This window comes from Trachypithecus francoisi, unplaced genomic scaffold (assembly GCF_009764315.1).
Source record: "Trachypithecus francoisi isolate TF-2019V2 unplaced genomic scaffold, Tfra_2.0 Lachesis_group8, whole genome shotgun sequence".
In the NCBI taxonomy this organism is placed as follows: Eukaryota; Metazoa; Chordata; class Mammalia; order Primates; family Cercopithecidae; genus Trachypithecus; species Trachypithecus francoisi.
In genome coordinates this window covers 15173131-15195527 of record NW_022681473.1, presented here as the reverse complement: position 1 = coordinate 15195527, position 22397 = coordinate 15173131, and the positions used below count along the sequence as shown (strand labels likewise).

General features: G+C 42.6%; 2 protein-coding genes and 1 non-coding gene across 3 annotated transcripts in view; 2 read left to right on the top strand and 1 right to left on the bottom strand.

The window, feature by feature from the left end:
- The window catches only part of LOC117080919 (olfactory receptor 9Q1), a 152004-nt gene that overhangs the window by 1798 nt on the left and 127809 nt on the right, over nt 1-22397 (top strand). The window lies entirely within an intron of this gene.
- LOC117081804 lies at nt 1169-1273 on the bottom strand. The gene has a single exon (XR_004436289.1). It is a non-coding gene; the product is annotated as a U6 spliceosomal RNA (small nuclear RNA).
- Nucleotides 5820-6809, top strand: LOC117080920 (olfactory receptor 6Q1). The gene has a single exon (XM_033206368.1). It carries the CDS (start codon nt 5837-5839, stop codon nt 6788-6790), a length of 954 nt encoding a protein of 317 aa, XP_033062259.1. The 5' UTR covers nt 5820-5836; the 3' UTR covers nt 6791-6809.

The window sequence follows — 22397 nt, the reverse complement described above, 5'->3', positions numbered from 1 at the left end:
AGAGAAGCTCATCTTTCTGCCAACACATGACCTGAAGAGGTGTTGGAGCTGGGGGGAAGAAGAGTAGGATTTGGATGCTCTGAAACTCTTGTTCAGAAAGAGTTTCTCATTAGACTTGTCTCTGATGTCTTAAATGATTCCATCAGAAATTCATTGTTGGGTTAGGCATTGCCTCCCATCTAGGTTGCTTTCATTTGAATACAGTTAGAAGGTGGTAGAGCTGAGATTTGAAGGCATCAGGTGGTCTAATGCCTGAATGTAGCCTTAACCACTATGCTCTCCTGACTCTCTCTGTGGACCTCACAACCTCTTCTAACGATTCCTCTGGGCATGTTAGCTACTTCCACCTGTCTCTCCCCTGGCTTGCTGGGGTGCCTCCCCCTCCCTCCACTGCACTTGGTTTTGTCAGTTAAGGATTGCCTTCTTTCCACTGTCCCCTAACCTCAGTGCGATTTAATTAGGAAATTGTTTCTTGATCTTACCTGTCCTGTCTTCCTTCTATGCCAACTTCACTGCCCCCTACTTTGTTCTACCAGACACATTGCAACTAGCTCATCATGTCTCTGTCCTAACCCTTGAGTACTTCTCTATCTTTCCTAAAAGACACGGTTCTTAAAAGGCAGAACTTGCAACTCATTTTGGGTTAGAGGCCTGATGCCTACTACCATGCCTGGCACTCAGGGTCTCCTTGAAGAATGCTTGAATGAGGAACTGGCAGGCATAGAACTGTGGATAAACTACTTCACTGAGTTAATAAATTAATAGGTTCAAAAATTTCCAGGAGTTACATAGTTGTGAGATTCTCTCTATCTTATTTTTTTTTCAACTTTCATATTCAGGGGGTACATGTGCAGGCTTGTTAAAAATATGGAACATGGCTGGGCATGGTGGCACATGCCTGTAATCCCCGCACTGTGGGAGGTCGAGGTGAGTGGGTCATTTGGGGTCAGGAGTTTGAGACCAGCCAGGCCAATATGGTGAAATCCTGTCTCTATTAAAAATACAAAAATTAGCTGGATGCGGTGGCATGTGCCTGAAATCCAAGCTACTTGGGAGGCTGAGGGAGGAGAATTACTGGAACTTGGGAAGCGGAGGTTGCAGTGAGCCAAGATTGCACCACTTCACTCCAGCCTGGGCAACAGAGCAAGACTCTGTATCAAAAAGAAAAAAAAATATGGAATGCTTCACAAATTTGTGTGTCATTCTCATGCAGGGACCATGCTAATCTTCTTTGTATCATTCCAGTTTTAGTATATACGTTGCCGAAGCGAGTATTCTCCTAATCTTTTTAATGAATGAATGTGCATTAATATACACTAGCAAAATAAGTAATGAGACATTAAAAAAATTATTTTCTTCATTTAAACTCTTTGAATGTTGTTCTCTATATATCAATCCAATCTCTTTGACAACTTGAGTTCATTACTTGAGTCTCTCAAAGAATGCAATTGGGTGTCAGGCAGTAGAGGAAGAGCTGATGGAGACTCAAGCATTTTTCTAGAATCATTCAATTTAGATTGTGGATTTCTGATTTGGAATTCAAGAAAAGGTTCCCTTGCAGTTTGTTAATTAGCATTAGGGTAGGGGGAGCAACAAGGACTCACTGGGCTTCAGTGCAGGTGCAATTGCTCATGCGTGTCCAACCAAACCCTGGATATCGTTGTCCCCCATCCCCCATTTCTCTGCAGAACAAGAGACAACAGATAATTTGGGGACAGTTTGGCTGCTTGGTGGTGGCATAGGTGGTATGTGTGTCCATAAAGTAGGGTAACTACTGCTTAACACAGTAAGGTGGTGTTCTTTTTCACTCATGTGACAGTCCTGTGTGAGTCAAGGGCAAGGATTGGCAAATTACAGCCCATGGTCCAAATTCAGCTTGTAGCCTGTTTGTGTATGGTCCATGAGCTAAGAAAGGGTTTTACATTTTAAAGAGTTGCAAAAACAAATAAAAAAAACCCACAGAGAAGAATGTGTGGCGGAAACTGCCTGTGGCTCGTAAAGCTTAAACTGTTTTTTTTTTTTTTTTTTTTTGAGACGGAGTCTTGCTCTGTCGCGGCCCAGGCTGGAGCGCAGTGGCCGATCTTAGCTCACTGCAAGCTCCGCCTCCCGGGTTCACGCCATTCGCCTGCCTCAGCCTCCCAAGCGGCTGGGACTACAGGCGCCCACCACCTCTCCCGGCTAGTTTTTTGTATTTTTTTTAGTAGAGACGGGGTTTCACCGTGTTAGCTAGGATGGTCTCGATCTCTTGACCTCGTGATCCACCCGTCTCGGCCTCCCAAAGTGCTGGGATTACAGGTTTGAGCCACCGCACCTGGCCAGCTTAAACTATTTAAATCTGATCCTTTACAGAAAATGTTGGGTAACCCCTGCTCCAGGAAGAAGTGAGTTGTTTTCCTCAGGGATCTAGGATCCTGCCAGCTCTTGGCTCTGTGATGGGGAAAGAGATAGTGGGGAAGACACTCCTGTTCTTAAAAATCTCAGTCCACAGGTAAAATGCATCATTGCCTGGATGCAAGGGGATAAAAAGTTAGCCCTTGGCTCTCCCTCTCTCCTTTTCTCTTGTATCCTACTTCTTTACTCCTCCTTCAGTTTTTGAGAAACAAGAGCAGACCCTTTCAATGTAGCTAATCTGGGCCTGATACAAAGCCCACAGGTTCTGGCACCCTCTCTCTAAGCCATGGATCAGAGATTTGAAAGTATTAAAAAGTAATACCTGCTCTGTACCAGGCCCCATGGTGGATGTTGAGGGCGGCATCTGTATCAGGCCCCAGGGTGGATGCTGGGGCACCTGCTCTGTACCAGGCCCCAGGGTGGATGTTTGGGGACATCTGTACAAGGTCCCAGGGTGGGTGCTGGGGCACCTGCTCTGTACCAGGCCCTGAGATAGATGCTTGGGGCACTTGCTTTGTACCAGGCCCTGGGGCAGCTGGCAGGAGAATCTGCTCTGTACCAGCACCCATGGTGTTGCTGGAGAAACCTGGTCTGTACCAGGCCCCAGGGTGGATGCTGGGGGCACTTGCTCTGCACCAGGTCTCAGGATGGATGTTGGGGGTACCTGCTCTGTAGCAGGCCCTGGGGTAGATGCTGGGGTCATCTGTACCCTCCACTGTGGTTCCTAGATCAGAACAGGTGCCCTGTGCATTTGTTTGCTTGACCTGCATACAACTTTGGAGGAATGAGGTAAGGAAAAAGGCTTCCTAGTGAAGACAGGACTATCAAACTAAACTTGAGTCACAGCTGAAAGGACAGGTAAGATTTAGAAATAATAGTAAGAATTTATAGATGACACAACCAAGCTAGTAAATTGCAGACTCGGGGCTTGATCCCAGAGCTGTTTGACTCTAAATCTCATTCTCTCCATGACTATGAAAAATAATGAATTTTTCAGAGAGTTTGACTATGAAACTGTCTAACACAGTAAGTCAAGTCAAACTTCTAGAACATCTGTGTGCAGTGTTTCCATTGGGAAAGGTGATCACTGTTTGGAGGCTGCTACATTGTAAGCGAGGTTGCCAACGAGATAAATGGGAGGGAATTTTGCGTCCTGAAATTTCCTTGAACCAACAGAAGCATGAAGTGTCTGGGGCTGCAATGCAATTATGTGAGAGGAAGCCAGTGTTTACAGACTTCCCGCGGTGGGGATGTTAGGCGTGGTGAAGACGCACGCAGAAATCTGAAAACTTTGAACTTGTTTATTTCTGATTTTGTATCTCTACGTGCTTTCATTGCCAGGAATTCTGAAGCCAGAAGGAACTTGCTAATGATTTATAGGGGAAAGAACAAGGGCTTTAGACCTTGGCAAACCTGGATTCAAATTCCAGTTCGGGAGTCTGTGACTGTAGCAAAACATTATTTCTTTTTCTCCAAAGGGTCAGAAACAGTAAATAATTTGCCCAAGTTACACAACTAGGACAGAATTGCTTTATTTATGTTACTGCATAACAAAGCAGCCTAAAACTTAGTGGTTTAAACAACAATCAGTTATTTAGCTCACAGATTTTTAATTTGGGGAGGGTTCAGCAGGGAAGGCTGGTGTCAGCTTGGCCAGCTCAATGGGGGCTGAATGGTCTGTTTCTCAGACAGCTTATTCACCTGACTGGTACGCTGGTGCTAGCTGTCAGTGGAAGCTTGGCCAGGGCTCAGGGCTGAGGGCTGAGGGACTTAGCTCCTCTTTACCTACGCCCCTCCACAGGCTACATAGGCTTCCTCACACTACTGTGACTGGGTTTCAAGAAGCAAGAAGAGGAAACTGATGGTTTCCAAGTCCCGGGCCTGGAAACTGGCACAGCATCACTTCCGCCTTATTCTGTTGTTAAGCCGTCACAGAACCCAGATTCAATGGGAATGGCCATAGACCCTACTTTTGGATGGGAAGGGTGTTCAAGAATTTGGGGCTATATTTTAAAACTGGCACAAAAATGGAGATATTATATTTTCTCATTTAATTCTAAAATGAGATAGGAAGTAATCTCTTGGGAACTCTTTTGTATTATCTGTTTTTTTAAAAAATGGGATTGTTTAGTGATTCACTCATGGTCATATATTTCAAGTTGATATTGGAGCTTAAATTCAAACCCAGTGTGGATCCAAACCCAATTATGTTGATTCTGTCTTTTAACAGTCATGTTCACTCTCCTACTGGCATTTCCGCAGTTAAAGTCACCATCACTCCATGCTATACTTGCAACAACCTCCCAACCCAGCCTTCCTTCCTGCCTCCTCCTTTTTCTTTCTTTTTTTTTGTGACGTGGAGTCTCGTTCTGTCACCCAGGCTAGAGTGCAGTGGCATGATCTCAGCTCATTGCAACCTCTGCCCTGCCATTCAAGTGATTCTCCTGCCTCAGCCTCTCGAGTAGCTGGGATTACAGGCGCCCATCACTACACTGGGCTAACTTTTGCACTTTTAGTAGAGACAGGGTTTCACCATGTTGGCCAGGCTGATCTTGAACACCCGACCTCAGGTGATCCGCCTGCCTCGGACTCCCAAAGTGCTGGGATTACATGCGTGAGCCACCGTGCCCAGCTTCTGCCTCTTACCTTGTTCCCCTCCAAACCTGCCCCTTCTAAGGGGTAAAAAGAATAGCATTGCTTCTCTGCTTATAATTCTTAAAGGCTCCCTGTGGCCTTTAGACTGAAGCTCAGCTTTTTCCTTTCCCTTAATTTGGTTGCTGGCCCTTCATGGTGTCCCAGCCTAATCCTCAGGCTCAGAAATAGTCATTATCTCTCTCTATATTATTCCAGGAGAAGTCAACATGTAGATTTCCCCCTTGACATTTATTGACTCAAACATGATGCTAAGTGCTTTACAGGAATTATTTAACTTACATTTTCACAACAACTCTATTGGGTTCTCTTTTATTTGAAGCCAGGTATGCTTGCTTGGGAAATCAAGCTGTTGAATTCTATGGTAAACTGTCTCTACTTGAAATTTCCCAAATGCACACTCTCCTCTCTGGTGTCTGGAATTTTATACTTTCTATGTCTTCTCTCTATCTCTACCTTTTGTCTCACTAACTTATACTTCCTTTTCAGGTTCAGCTTTAGACAGTCTTCTCTCCAGGAAGATTTCTCAAGACTGGTTGAGCTTCCCCGCTATTTCTGCCCATAGTACCCTGTCTTATTCTTAGCCAGTGCATTTCATGTTGTACTAATATTATTTGTTTTCTCATGTCCCTCATGTACTGTAAATTCTTTGAGGGTAAGAACAGGGTCTTTACATCATGTTTTTCTTCTGAAGTGAAGGGCATTTTAGTACAAAATCCTCCAACCTCACAGGTTCTCTTTGAGCTTTCACTGTCTATGAGGCTATGAGTTTGCTGAGCTCTCACTGCCACAGATGCAGCCATATACCAAAAACTGGACCCAGGTAACTGAATTTGTCATGATGGGCTTTGCTGGCATTCATGAAGCACACCTCCTCTTCTTCATACTCTTCCTCACCATGTACCTGTTCACCTTGGTAGAGAATTTGGCCATCATTTTAGTGGTGGGCTTGGACCACCGACTATGGAGACCCATGTATTTCTTCCTGACACACTTGTCTTGCCTTGAAATCTGGTACACTTCTGTTACAGTGCCCAAGATGCTGGCTGGTTTTACTGGGGTGGATGGTGGCAATAATATTTCTTATGCTGGCTGCCTGTCCCAGCTCTTCATCTTCACCTTCCTTGGGGCAACTGAGTGTTTCCTACTGGCTGCCATGGCCTATGATCGTTATGTGGCCATTTGTATGCCTCTCCACTATGGGGCTTTGGTGTCCTGGGGCACCTGCATCCGTCTGGCAGCTGCTTGTTGGCTGGTAGGCTTCCTCACACCCATCTTGCCAATCTACCTCATGTCTCAGCTAACATTTTGTGGCCCAAATGTCATCGACCACTTCTTCTGTGATGCCTCACCCTTGCTAGCCTTGTCGTGCTCAGATGTCACTTGGAAGGAGACTGTGGATTTCCTGGTGTCTCTGGCTGTGCTACTGGCCTCCTGTATGGTCATTGCTGTGTCCTACGGCAACATTGTCTGGACACTGCTGCACATCCGCTCAGTTGCTGAGCGCTGGAAGGCCTTCTCTACCTGCGCAGCTCACCTGACTGTGGTGAGCCTCTTCTATGGCACTCTTTTCTTTATGTATGTCCGGACCAAGGTGACCTCCTCCATCAACTTCAACAAGGTGGTATCTGTCTTCTACTCTATTGTCACGCCCATGCTTAATCCTCTCATCTACAGTCTTAGGAACAAGGAAGTGAAGGGAGCTCTGGATCGAGTCTTTTCTCTCAAGTTTTGGAAGGGACAGTGAGGAGGCAAGTGGGAACCCAGTTTCCTTGCCTTGGATATTTAAAAACAGGTTGGTCAATAACGTTTAAGCTGAGACCACATCAAGAGTGCAGTTCCATTTATAACAGCCACAAAAAATACAATACCTAGGAATACAACTAACTAAGGAATTGAAAGATATTTATAAGGGGAACCACAAAACAATGCTAAAAAAATCAGAGATGACACAAACAAATGGAAAAACATTCCATGCTCACAGATTGGAAGAATCAATATCATTAAAATGGTCATACTGCCTAAAGCAATTCACAGATTCAATGCTATTCCTATTAAACTATCAATGTCATTTTTCACAGAATTAGAAAAAACTATTATAAAATTCATATGAAAGCAAAAAAGGAGCCCAAATTGCCAAAGCAATCCTAAGCAACAACAACAACAACAACAACAACAACAACAGAAACAAAAAAATAAATCTGGAGGCATTATATTATCTGACTTAAAACTATACTATAAGGCTACAGTAACCAAAGCAGCATGGTACTAGTACAAAAACAGACACATAGACCAATGGGACAGAATAGAGAACCCAGAAATAAAGCTACACATTGCTACCAACTGATCTTTGAAAAAGTTGACAAAAATAAGCAATGGAGAAAAGATTCCCTACTCAATAAATGGTGCTGGGAAAACTGGCTAGCCATATGCAGAAGATTGAAACCGAACCTCTACTTATCACTTAAGATGGATTAAAGACTTAAATGTAAGACCTCAAACTATAAAAAAAATCCTGGAAGAAGACCTAGGAAATACCCTTCTGGACATTGGTCTTGGGAAAGAATTTATTACTAAGTTCTCAAAAGCAATTGCAATGAAAAAAAAAATTGACAAGTGGACTTAATTAAATAGCTTCTGCACAGTAAAATAAACTGTTGACAAGACAAACAGGTAAACTACCAAATAAAAGAAAATATTTGCAAACTATGCATCTGACAAAGGTTTAATATCCAGAATCTATGAGGGACTTAAATCAATAAGAAACAAACAATTAATCCCATTAAAAAGTGGGCAGAGGACATGAACAGACACTTATCAAAAGAAGATATCCAAATTGTAAACAAACATATGAAAAAATTCTCATCATCACTAATCATCAGAGAAGTGCAAATGAAAACATAATGAGATACCATCTCACGCCAGTTAGAATGGCTATTATCAAAAAGTCAAAAAATAACAGATGTTGGGGAGGTTGCAGAGAAAAGGGAATGCTTTTGCATTGTTAGTGGGAGTGTAAATTAGTTCAGCCACGTGGAAAGCGGTTTGAAGATTTCTCAAAGAATGAAAAATAGAACTACTATTCAAGCTAGCAATCCCATTACTAGATATATACCCAAAGTAAAATAATCGTTCTATCAAAATGACACATGCACTTGTATGTTCATCATGACACTATTCACAATAACAAAGAGATGGAATCAACCTAGGTGGCTATCAATGGTAGATTGGATAAAGAAAATGCAATACATATACAACATGGAATACTATGCAGCCATGAAGAAGAATGAAATTGTATTATATGCAGCAACATGGATGTAGTGGGAGGCCATTACCCTGAGCAAATTAATGCAGAAACTGAAAATAAAATATTTCATTTTCTCACTTGTAAGTAGGGGCTAAATCTTGGGTACACATGAACATAAAGATGGGAATAAGAGATATTGGGGACCCCAAAAGGAGGGAGAGAGGGAGGGGGCAATGGCTGAAAAACTGCCTATTGGGTACTATGTTCCTATCTAGGTGACAGAATCAACAGAATCCAAACCTCAGCATCCCACAATATATCCTTGTGGCAAATCTGCACATGTACCCCCTGAATCTAAAATAAAAATGGAAATTAAAAAAAAAAAGGACAGTGGTGAGGACTATGGAAGGGGGCTATGGTCTGAATAGTCCTGAGTTATGGACTATATATTAGATAAAGTAAAATGCTAAGTCTCTATAACAAGAGAGCCTTAACTATAGTGTAGCTTAAAGAATGAAGGAGATTTTCTTTTTCTGGCAAGAGTCCACAGTGAGTATTCCAGGCTGGTGGGTGATTCTGTTCAGCTTTAAGGACGCAAGTTCATTCCATCTTGCAGGATCAACATCCCCTAGGATATTGGCTAAGAAAGTTCTGCTGGCCAAATCCAGCTCAGCACTTTTTTTTTTTTTTTTGAGACAGAGTCTTGCTCTGTCACCCAGGCTGGAGTGCAGTGGCGCGATGTCGGCTCACTGCAAGCTCCGCCTCCCAGGTTCATGCCATTTTCCTGCCTTGGCCTCCTGAGTAGCTGGGACTACAGGCGCCCGCCGCCATGCCTGGCTAATTTTTTTTTGTATTTTTAGTAGAGACGGAGTTTCCCCCATTAGCCAGGATGGTCTCAATCTCCTGACCTCGTGATCCACCCGCCTCCGCCTCCTAAAGTGCTGGGATTACAGGCTTGAGCGACCACACCCAGCCAGCACTTGCTTTTTAAATTGCCTGTGAACCAATAATGATTTTTACATTTTTACATGGTTGAAGACAAATTGAAAGAAAAAAATATTTCATGATACACAAAAATTTTATAAAATTCAAATTTCAGTGCCCATAAATAAAATTTAATTAGAACACAGTCACACCTATATGTATCATCAGTGGTTGCTTTTGTGCTACAATGGCAGAGTTGAGTGCAGTAGTTGTGGCAGAAAGCATTTGTCAACCCTTGTCTAGAGCCTTCTTCTTATTGACATGGTCAATACTGGGTCCCAGTGGGAAAGAAGGGTGAAGATAGAGCATGGAGGAGACACACTGTCTGTCTGAAGGTTTCCTTCCTCCCTCCCTCCCTCCCTCCTTCTTTCCTTCCTTCCTTCCTTCGCTTCCTCCCTCCCTCCCTCCCTCCCCCCTCCCCTCCTTCCTTCCTTCCTTCCTTCCTTCCTTCCTTCCTTCCTTCCCTCCCTCCCTCCTCCCTCCCTCCCTCCCTCCCTCCTTCCTTCCTTCCCTCCTTCCCTCCTTCCCTCCTTCCCTCCTTCCCTCCTTCCTCCCTCCTTCCCTCCCTCCCTCCCTCCCTTCTTTCCTTCTTTTTTTTTTTTTTCCAGGGTCTCACTCTGTCACCCAGGCTGGAGTGTGGTGGTGCAATCTTGGCTCATTGCAACCTCCACCTCCTGGACTTAGGTAATCCTGCCACCTCGGCCTCCTGAGTATCTGGGACTACAGGTGCACAGCACCAAACCTGGCTAATTTTTTTATTTTTTGTACAGATGGGTTTCACCAGGTTATTTCCCAGGCTGATCTCAAAACTCCTGGGCTCAAGCAATCTGCCCACCTTGACCTCCCAAAGTATTGGCACTACAGGAATGAATGAAGATTTCTTGATTAGATGTAGCAATCATCATTTCCACTCACCTCTTTGGTGAGAAGCGAGCCTTAGGTCAAATCTAATTGCAAGAGTAGTAAAAATAGTCCATAGTTAGGTAGCCAGATGCCCAGTCACCATTCAACTATTGTAGAAGAAGAAAAAACCAAGTTGTGGTAGATAATCTGCAGTTTTTAGCACAAACTAAGTCCCCAGAATAAAAGCTGATTTTTCATGTGGTCCATGCACTTAATAATTTTTGTATCTATATTTACTTATTTGATATATAGATTACTCCCCTGTATCAGTTGGTGTTTTGGAAGTTGAAGGAGATCTTTATGGCAGTGTCAGCTCTTTTGAAGTAAGGCTTAAAAAGACAATTATAATTCAGGTAGTTCCTTACCTGTAGGTAGATGCATTTAAAAAGACATTTATAATCACCATTTCAATGTGGATTCCAGAAGCTATAGAATATGGAAGAGGAAAATATTGAGCTTGGGACTGAATTGGGGGAAAGACAGATTTTCCTTAGCTGGCCAGTAATGAGCATATTGCAGTATGGTGCCCCTCATTGTCACAGTCTGCTTGAATCGGATCTGAGCTATTGCATTTTCCAAAGTTAACAGGAAGGGCACATTTTGAAAATAATTTCATTTATTGACTATTGTATCAAGAATGTACTTTAGATTCTTTTGGATGACAGCAAGATGCAAAAACAATGCAGAGGTGAGAACTTTTCCAGATCAAATATAATAATCCATGTGAATGAAATACAAGTAGTATATGAACATGCTTTATTTTATTGTGTTTTGTGTTATTGTGCTTCACAGATACTTTTTTTTTTTTTTTACAAATTGAAGAATTGTAGCAATTCTGTGTTAACTCTATCAGTGCCATTTTTTCAATAGCATTTTATGAAATTCTTTCGCATTCTTTCATTATGTCGCATTTTAGTAATTCTCACAACATTTCAAGCTTTACTATTATTATATCTGTTATAATGATCTGTGAGTAGTGATTTTTGATGTTACTATTGTCATTGTTTTGGGGAGCTATGAACCGTGCACATATAGGACAGTGAACTTAACTGATAAATATGTATGTTCTGACTGCTTCATTGAGTAAACGTTTTCCTGTCTCATGCTGTTTATAGCGTGGTTTACTGAATATTTTAAGCCTACTATTGAGACCCACTGCTCGGGAAAGAATATTTCTTCCAAAATATTACTGCTCATTGTCAATGCACCTGATGACATGAGAGCTCTGATGGAAATGTCCAAGGAGATTTACGTTGTTTTCATACCTCCTAACATAACACCCATTCCATAGCCCGTGGATCAAGTCGTTTTTGATTTCAAGTCTTATTTAAGACATACATTTTGTAAGGCTATAGCTGGCGTAGATAGTGATTTCTCTGATGGATCTGGATAAAGTAAATTCAAAATCTTCTGGAAAGGATTGATCATTCTAGGTGCCAGTAGGAGCACTCATGACTTATGGGAGGAGGTCAAAATATCAACATGATCAGGAGTTTGGAAGAAGTTGATTCCAACCCTTATGGATGACTTTGAGGGGTTCAAGACTTTAGTGGAGGAAGTAACTGCAGATGTGGTAGAAACATCAAGAGAATTAGAAGTGGAGCCTGAAGATGTGACTGAATTGCTGCAATCTCATGACAAAACTTGAATGGATGAGGAGTTGCTTCTTATGGGTGAGCAAAGAAAGTAGTTTCTTGAGATGGAATCTACTCCTGGTGAAGATGCTGTGAACATTGTTGAAATTACAAAAAAGAATTTAGAATATTCCATAAACTTAGTTGATAAGGCACTGTCAGGGCTTGAAAGTTGGCTTGAATTTTAAAAGTTCTACTGTGGTTAAAATAGTTTTAAGTAGCATCACGTGTTACAGAGAAAATTTTCACAAAAAGAAGAGTCAATCAATACAGCAAACTTCATTGTTGTCTTGTTTTAACAAAGCTACCTCAACTGTCAGCAACCACCACCCTGACTGGACAGCAGCCATCAATATCGAGGCAAGTCCCTCTATCAGCAAAAAGATTAAGATTCTCTGAAGGCTCAGATTATTGTTAGCATTTGTTTTTTTAGCAATAAAGTATTTTTAAAATTAAGGTATGTACATTTTTTTAGACATAATGCTATTGCACACTTACTAGACCACACTATAGTGGAAACATAACTTTTGTATGCACTGGGAAGCTAAAAATTTGTGTGAGAGCTTGCTTTATTCACTTATTTCTGTGGTCTGAAAAAATCCCACAATATGTCTGAGGTGTGCCTGTAGACTTTCAGGCACCTGACCTGAGTAGATATGAACACAAAATGAGTTAGACTTTTAGGTTTCTGAACAAAATGGAAAGATGAAAAGAAAGCAAAACATACTGGGTTATGTAGTTTTCATTTATTGTAGCAGAAAAAATTCCAATTCCAATACAGGAAATGTTTTCTGAATTTTGAGAACTACTCTAAGAATAACTGTATGGAAAGTGTCAATAAAGCTTACCATTTTGAGCTTCTTAAAGAATAACTATACTTTTGAGACAAATTACATAAAATGGTAAAAACTCTGATGCATATCCTTAGGAAGGATCCTAAACATATTAAAGTGAATCTATTGCTTTAATAAAACGTGATACAAGTAATGAAACTGGGAAATACCCAGTTTTGTGAATGTGATTATTTATGTTACAAATTAAAACAATAACTCCCTTAGAAACCAGTCCTACCTACCAGAATTTGAGGTGCATGGTATGTGCAGGTATTGATAGCTAAAGTTTTAAAAGCCACTGCTTATGGCAGACCAGTCTGCAAAGAGATAAGCTATACAATCATGTTGTAGGAAATGCATATTTTTGTAAATAGGGAGTTTCTAAAAATATAGTTTCTTCTTTGGGGATATATCTATTCTAGAATGAAATAATGTCATATGAAGGACTAATCTAGCATAGCTACTAGTTCACTGTTACTCAGAGAATGTCACAGGGAGTATTTCTGGACAAACAAGACTTATTAAGATGGAATTCAGTAAGGACTGATGCTTCTTACTCTGACCATTCTGGGTATTAGGATACTGATTTGTTAGGTAGAAACTACCTGGTAACCACCCTTGGGAAGGTGCTGTGACTTGGGACTTGGTGAGAATGACCTGATCTACACTTTGTAATCAGAACCCTACAGTTTTCTGTGTACCATTACATCACCACTGTCAAAAGCTCTGGTATAACTCTCCTTCACTAACATTCTTCTGGTCTCTCTTTTATGGCTCCATGTTGTTCTTGTCCCTTGTACCTGTGCTGTGATTTCTATTTCGTTTTTCATGGTTCTTAGTTTTTCTAGTTAGTCTCTTATTTTTCCATTTTTACATGCCAAGTCCTTAGCAATTGATTTTTAGGGTGTGTCTGTCAAAATGTTGGCTTTGGCTGTGGAATGCTACAGCTTTGTTCCTCTAAATTGAATATTCTTTTTTATTTAAAATTTATTTATTTATTTATTTATTTTGAGACAGGGTCTCACTCTGATGCCCAGGCTGGAGTGTAGTGGCATAATCTCGGCTCACTGCAATCTCTGCCTCCCGGGTTCAAGTGAGTCTCCTGCCTCAGCCTTCCAAGTAGCTGGGACTATAGACGCACACCACCTTGTCCACCTAATTTTTGTATTTTTAGTAGACATGGGGTTTCATCATGTTGGCCAGGCTGGTCTCAAACTCATGACCTCAGGTGATCCACCTGCCTTGGCTTCCCAAAGTTCTGGGATTACAGGCATGAGCCACCGCGCCTGGCCTCAATTGAATCTTCTTCATATCCTTGTTTTCTTTGGTGGCTTCATTCTCATTGGTTCCAATAACATCTTTGGCCAGCCTTGGCAAGGTGGGATTTTCAGCACCTTTTGGTAGGAACTTAAAATGGATCTCATTGCCCAGAAATGTGTTTGCCTTGATACATTGAGATATTTTGTGTAACAACAGTAAAGTTCTGTTTCTTCCCAGGGAGCAACCCAGGAGCACTTTCATTTAATCGGTTGATGCCCAGTATTTTGTGGGCTGCTTTAGCATTCTCACACTCTCATGGAAGTGGAGAGGCTTCCTTTAGAACAGACTGCATAGATGGTCACTTCACGGGGTCTGTGACAGTCACCTGTCCTCATCTACTCCAAGGCAAGCAGCCATAGGTTATTTACTTATAAAACAGTTTTACAATAGGTATATTTAGTCCACTCCACTCAGGTTAGGTTGGTGATGGCAGATCACAAACTCTTTGCTTGTAAGGATTCTAGTTTGGCCTCTGTGAAGGTCCTTCCCAGGATGTAGCTTAGAGCAAGTGTCCTGTAAAAGTTTCAGTTATTTGGCAATAAATCAAGGTGAAGATTTTGCCACTTGGTATGATTTTATTGATTTACATAGCAAATGCTTGTTTAGTGTTTGTTCTGTGCCAGGCACTTCCCTAAAAGTTTTACTAAATTTATTACTCCTAAATTTATTAAATCTTTATTGATAATATTATGAAGTCAGTGCTATTATTATCCTCATTTATACAGGAGAAAACTGAGGGACAGAGAAGCTAAGTAACTTGTCCAAAGTCACCCAGCGAAGTAGGTGGCAGAGCTAGAGCTTGAAACCTGTTCATTGACTCTTAACCTCTGTACAGTGATACCCTGAGTAAATTGGTTCCCTCTCCTGGCATCAGTTCCCTTATCTGTAAAAGGACAGAGTGGACTGGGTGACTTTAAATATCTACCTTTTGAGTGTTTATCATGTGCTGAGACGTTTCATACAGTTTCTTGTCTTATCATCACAACAACCCGAAGATAAAGTCTTAGTCTCATTTTACATTAGAGCAAACTGAGGCTTGGAGAGGTAAGGTAACATGCCCAGCTTTATATAGCTGTGACAGCAGGAGACCATGAACCAGGTCTGTCTGGTTCCACTCAACGACTCTACCTGTCTCCTCTCAAGGACCTCTTCCAATGCTAATTTTGCATAAGTTAATTCATTCGTTTACCAATCACGTATTCTGTCTCCTCACTGTATGAGGTGCTGGCTGGGTGCTGAGAGGCCATAGAATGAATTAGACCAGATGCTTCTATCAAGGACAATATTATTTGCAAACATGTCTCCTCTCCCCTTGATAGAATGAAATATAAAATAGAAGCAGCTCAGGGACAGGGAGGGGTTCAGACCTGTGTGATGGGGCTCAGAAGAAGGTTCGTCCTCCTGGTGGGGAGTTCAGGGAGGCATCCCTGAGAAAGCCACACTCCCCATGGTTCACTTCAGTTTTTCCCACTTGAGATAATGCCAGCCAAACATTTGGTCTTTTGTATTCTTTTCAGGATGGAGAAGGATGATGTAGCATTTGGGAAGGAAGAGGGAGGACATGAGTCCTCCTCCTGATGCCAAGATGAAAAAGACCTCCATGGCCATGGTGTCTTTGCTGTGGGCATGCATGTGGGCAGGTATGAGGGACACCCCGACACAGGAGCAGGCAACATGCTGAGAGTGATACGCTTTGCTTCATTGAAGGTGTCAGGTAGCCGGCAGGTGGGGAAGGTCACCAGCAAGCTGACCAGATCTAGCAAACTCAAGTAGCCCAGCATGGCATAGAACAGTTCCAGTGAGCCTTTATCACACTTTACAGTCACTGTGGGCCCGGGTTCTGTAGAGTTTCAAGTCTGTGGGGGCCATCTGGTCACCCAGAGTGCACACAAAGCTGCCTGGGTCAGAGAACAGGCAGTGAGAATGGTGCTAGGGAGGACTGGCCCCGCCTACCTCCTAAGCTGGGTGGCATGGAAGGCTGCCACCACCATGATGGTCTTGGCCAGCACAGTGGACATGCAGACTGTGAAGGTGACCCCAAAGGCTCCCTGGTGCATAGCACAGGTGATGGGGTCTGGGTGGCCAATGAACTTGAAGGGGCAGAGGAAGCTGAGGGCCAAGGAGGACAGCAGGAGGTAGCTGAGCTGGCAGTTGTTGGCTCGGATGATGGGAGTGTGGTGATGTCAGATGAAGATGCCTAAGATGGCCAGGGCAAGGAGGAAGGGCAGGGCTGTGCGGACAGCCAACGCCGTATCAAGGGGCTCGTGATAGAACAAGAAGTCAAGGGTTTTGGGGATGCACTGGCTCTTCTGCACATTGGGCCACTGGTTGTCAGAGCACTTCTGACACGCAACACTAATGACATGCAACACTATCTGAAAGGAGAAAGAGAAACTGGGTCGGCCAACAGAGTGGGGAAACTTTTGGAAATTTTTCCGTGGTCAAGCAGTTCTACGACTTGTGATGGCTTTTCCAGCAGGCTTGGTGTATTTCAGTCTCAATGTGATGGGCCTTCCAGATTGCCTGATGTCCTTGGATTTAGGGCCAAAGACACAGATGGCAGAAATCCTGACAGCAGCTGCTTATCATGCATCAGACTATCATGAAATAACACTGAGACAACCACCTGTGGAAGCTCCAACTCCTATCTAGGATTCCTTTAAATTGACCAGCCATTGTGGTAATGTTGTAATTCATAGCCACAGCGAATTAATTTACAGATCTATTCTTGCATCAGCTGATTTAGTTTAAGGAATATTTATGGAGTACTTAGTATGTACACAGATTCTCTTTTTTAATCGTTCTACCCTTCTCTAAATAACAAGATTGACAAAGCTTAACAGTTTTTTATTCCATAGTGATTTTAAGGATGTATTTTGTGGCCTGAGCCCTGGAATAGTCATTTATTCTTATTTGATCTCTCCTTGATTTGGATATATTTGTAGGGTCCTAGATACTTTGATTCTATGTCTTCCTAGTCTCCAAGTTCAAAGATTTCTCGTTTCTGTCATCGTCTCTTCAGCACCTGGTGGTTCCTTCTCAGCTTCATTCAGTGGAAACTTTCTCTTCAAAAGGGCAAAAGGTATTCCCAAAGTTCTACTTTCCCAGGGAGAGTTTTGAAGAGACTTCATCCAAAGCTGTGGCTTCAGCAATTACCTGGATTCTGAACCTGGTCTTCTTGCTCCAATCTCCCTCCTTTGTCTATTTGCCTATTCATTTCCCCCAGACGCACACTGAAATACACATTGCCTTTATACTGAAATAATTCAGAGGCTCCTCCCTATTTTCTATAGAATACAGCCCATGCTCCTGAGTCCAGCAGGTAAGGTCCTCTGTGATCTGACCACCTGCTTCCTGTATCTTGCATCACAATCGATGCTGAACCCACTCTCAGCTCCTTATTGCTTTCATGCCTTTACTATAACAACTTCCTCCTTGACCTGGAATATCCTTATTATGCTTCATTGCCTTTGAAACCTTGCTTGCTGTTTAAGGCCTATGTTATATACCACCCCCTGCATAGAAAAGTCTCCCTGCCTATTCTTTGTTAGAATTAATTGTTCCAACATGCTTTCATGGCTCAATGCTTGAATATTAATTTATTTATTTGAGTATTGACTTCACTTTATAGTCTAGTTTCTTTATTGAGAGGTGAGCTGTGCTAGGTGTAGGGGTACAGTATCATTCTCTTTTAATATATCCTGAGGTCTGTGGGTCCAGGGCCATGCCTTATTTGTTGTTGGTACCCTTGCACCCAGCACAGTGGTTGTATACGGTTGGTGCCAGTTGATATCCTTTGAATGAATGACATCTTAGTAAAATACAGATTATGTCATTAGGATAATTCTTTTTAAACATTTATGAAATGCCTACCATAGGCCAAACGTTAAACTAAGTACAGGATTTGAACAAACTCATGGTTGATAAAAGAAAGAATGAATGTAATAGCCTCAAATGGCTTTAATGCAGCATCTGGGAAGGTCACATTGATATCTTCTTTTTGATCCCCACTTTCCTGGACTTTTCCATTGAAGGAATTTCCTTGATGTGTACACAGCTTTCATCTGAAGACTACTCTGGCTGTTGGCTGGCCACACTCTGACCAAGAACCAGCCTCCCTCCTTACCTGGTGACATTGCGATTTCTCCTCTGGGGCAGGGAAGGATTTTGTAGCGCATTTTGACTTCTCAAATAGGGTTGACTTCTTGGTTTCCTCAGGACATTTTTCACTGCAGACAGAGGAAGGGACCTACACACAAGAGGGGAGAGAGTGGAGGAGAGAGAGTGCTGGGGAGACTGCGGGGGAATTGAGCGACATCTGTGCACTCAGGTCGTGGAGGAATAAGCCTCATTGTTTTCACTTACTGGGACCCTCTCTCTCTTCCTTTCTCTTACTCCTTCCCTTATTAAACCCCTCTTTATCACTTTTTCCTTTTCTTCTCTCTTTCATTTTCCTCTTCCTTCATTTCTTGCTCAGATAATTAAAAATGTGTTCCATAGATCAGGTACTGTACAGGGGGTTAGGGAAACAGTGATGGGTAAGAATAAGCTCTTCGGGATTTTGAGTGTGGTGGGAAAATAAGACATCTTGCCGGCTGGAATTCTGGTTCTGCCCTTTCTTGTTTGGGTGTCTTGGGCTTAACCTCTCTAAGCTTCAGGTACCTCTTCAATAAAATGGAGATATAGATGGGGCACCCCTAATTTGAAAATCTGAAATCTGGAATGCTCCAAAATCCAAAACTTTTTGAGTGCCAACATGATGCCTCCAGTGGAAAATTCCACACCTGACTTGACATACACAAACTTTGTTTCATGCACAACATAGTTAAAAATATTGTAAAAAATTACCTTCAGACTATGTGCATAAGGGGTATATGAAACATAAATGAATTTCATATTTAGCCTTGGATCCTATCCCCAAGATATCTCCTTATGCATATGCAAAGATTTCAAAATCTGAAAAAAATCTGAAATCCAAAACGCTTCTGGTCCCAAGCAATTCGGATAAGGGATACTCAAGTTGTAGTAATAATATGTATTTTTTTTTTTTTTTTTTTGAGACATGACCTCTGTCACCAAGGCTGGAGTGCAGTGGCATGATCTTGGCTCACTGCAACCTCCGCCTCCCGGGTTCAAGTGATTCTTCTGCCTCAGCCTCCTGAGTAGCTGGGATTACAGGCGCATGCCACTACAGCTGGGCCAATTTTTGTATTTTTAGTAGAGACAGGGTTTCACCATGTTGGCCAGGCTGCTCTCAAACTCCTGACCTCAAATGATCCACCTGTCTTGGCCTCCCAAAGTGCTGGGATCACAGATGTGAGCCAACGTGCCTGGCCGTAATAATATGTATTTTGAAGATGGTGTGGGGATTAAATAAGACTATGCAAGTGAAGTCCATATCACAGTGACCAGAATTGTGAGTGCACTACAAATGCTAGTGAGCCGGGATCATATTCTGGAGTGTTAACTGAAGGGTTTGTCTTTCACCCTGGGCTCGTCAAATCCCTTTGTTTATATTTAAGGGACTGATTTTCACCCAGCCCCAACAGAACTGGGCCATCCACAGTGAATCAGAAACAAAGACTACAGACACTAGCTAAGCCTCAGCACCACTCAAGGGTTCCTTGAGTCCAGGGTGTCTAAACCTCAGCACTACTGACATTGGGGCTGAATAATTCTTTGTTATGGAGAACTGTCCTGTGCATCTTCGGGCATTCAGCAGCAACCTTGGCCCCTGCCCACTGGATGCCAGCAGCACTCCCTCAAGTTGTGACAGCCAAAATTGTCTCCATACATTGTCATTGTCACGTGAGAGGCAAAATCACTCCAAGTTGGGAGCAACTGAAATTTAGATGGTGCTTGTAGAATGAATTTCCTTAGAAGGGTCTGATGCAAGGATTCTGTGGTCTGGGGAAGGAGAAGTAAGTGAGAAGGTAAGTACCTGGGCTTTGAGATACCTGAAACAGTACTGAAGATCTCAACAGGCGGGGTCAGCCTCTTGCCTGCAGGGTGATGATGCTAATTTCTTCCCTGGAACTCTATTCTGCTGCCTTGTTCATCAGCAACTTTGTTCCCTCCTCTCAGGGTGGGATGATTTGGACATTGAGGTGTGATAGTCATGGGAATAAAAAACCATATGCCTGACTAAGATGAGACCAGTGGGAACAAGTTTGAAATCACAGAGAAAAGACATAGAACATACTGTACCAGTTATAGTCATTTTCTTACTCTTTTCATAGAGGTATGTGAAAAATGCTATAGTTGCTCAGTGAAGGGAGTGTTTAACTCTGCCTACACCAGTTAGAGGAAACTGCAGGAGGCGTGATGATAGTTGAGATGTAACTGCACTTAAATTAGAATTTCCTGGCCAGACGTGGTGGCTCACACCTGTAACTCCAGCACTTTGGGCGGCTGAGGTGGATGGATCGTCTGAGGTCAGGAGTTTGAGACCAACCTGGCCAACATGGTGAAACCCCGTCTCTACTAAAAATACAAAAAATTAGCTGGGCGTGGTCATGGGTGCCTGTAATCCCAACTACTCTGGAGGCTGAGGCAGGAGACTCACTTGAACCTGGAAGGTAGAGGTTGCAGTGAGCCGAGATCGCACCATTGCACTCCAGCCTGGGCAACAAGAGCGAAACTCCATCTTAAAAAAAAATTAAAAAAAAAAAAAAAAAAGAATTTCTCCCTCTGGTGATCTTAGATACTTAGGGGTCTGGGAAGTGACTAATGGGATTCCATGGGTTATTTTTCACTGCTTAAAAAAGCTCAGCATTGATTGCCTATTTCTTGACATAAGTCTGCAAGGCTAAAGCAGTAACATCTCCAGGTATCTGGAGTTGACCATCTCAGGATAAACCTGAATTGGCAACTGTATGTAATTTATTTTCCTATTGGCTCATCAGTTATCTTTGCCTTTAGCAAGGTCCCTAATTTTGGGAGCCAGGGAGTTTGGAAGGTTTTATTTTCTGAACAGCCTCAGAGTTGTGTAAGTCAATAATCCACCCCTTTTTGACCCAGTATCCTAAGTGAGTTCAATATGACAAATACTCCTGGAGCTTGAAATGTGAAAGGTGCTGTGTGGTCTTTGTTCTTAGGGTGCTCTCAGCTCTAATCTTTGAGACCTTCTGCCCAGACAATTGTGCTGTCATCGAACAGAACATCTTTTCCAGAAGGTGCTCTGAAGTCAAAGTGTCCAACAATGGCTGTCCTTCCTGACAGGTCTGGGAGAACATAGATATTTTTAATGTCAAACGTTGACAGCACTTCCCCATCTTTGGTGAAGAAAACCTCTTCTTGGGCTTTTGTGGCGAAGTTAACCTTTCAGGCATAATGGAGCACCTGAGAGAGGGATGGAAGATAACAGTAAAGAAATTGATTAGGAGTAGCTGGGCGCAGTGGCTCACACTTGTAATCCCAGGTTTGGGAGGGATTTGGGAGGCTGAGGCAAGCAGATCACAAGTTCAGGAGTTCGAGACCAGCCTGGCCAACATGGTGAAACCCCATCTGTACTAATGATAGAAAAAAAAAAATTAGCCAGGCGTGGTGGGGGGAACCTGTAATCCCAGCTACTCGGGAGGCTGAGCCAGGAGAATCACTTGAACCCAGAAGGCAGAGGTTGTGGTGAGCCAAGATCTCGCCACTGCACCCCAGCCTGGTGACAGAGCAAGACTCCGTCTCACATTAGGAGCCCTTCCTCCACATCCCTGGACAGTTCTTCCATATCTATGCTTGTTGGTGCCTTGAAAAAACTGTTCTGTTTTCTCATGTTCCAAGTTTGTGTTAATCTATATGGACCAGGGTGGGGAAGTGAAAGTCAAGATAATGACAATCTGAAACATTAGGTCTTGCCTAAGACTGATTCACAGATAGGCTGGTCTTATGAATAGAAACCTATCCAATTTTTTACAATCTATCCATACAAATTACATAGCATCCTTCTTTGTGCCAGATAGGATTGGTACCTAGGATAGAAAACTCAGTCCTGCCTGAAGACACAAAGAAGTGTGGCTGATAAAAAAAAATGTGTTTTGACTAAAAGCAGATAAGGATTTGCGAATTACCCTGATTTGATCGTTACATATTGTATACGTGTACTGAAATATCACACTGTATCTCATGAATATGAACAATTATTTCAATATATCAATTAGGCCGGGCACGGTGGCTCACAGCTGTAATCCCAACACTTTAGCAGGCCGAGGTCAGGAGTTCGAGACCAGCCTGGCCAACATGGTGAAACCCCATCTCTCAAAAAAAAAAAAAAAAAGAAATTAGCTGGGCATGGTGGCACATGCCTGTGGTCCCAGCTACTTGGGAGGCTGAGACAGAAGAACTGCTTGAACCCAGGAGGCGGAAGGTGCAGAGAGCTAAGATCATGTCACTGCACTCCAGCCTGGGCGACAGAGCAAAACTCCATCTCAAAAAAAAAAA

What these genes read in the sequence shown, in the direction of transcription:
- LOC117080920 (XM_033206368.1), top strand. Translation starts at nt 5,837, where the DNA reads ATGCAGCCATATACCAAAAACTGGACCCAGGTAACTGAATTTGTCATG.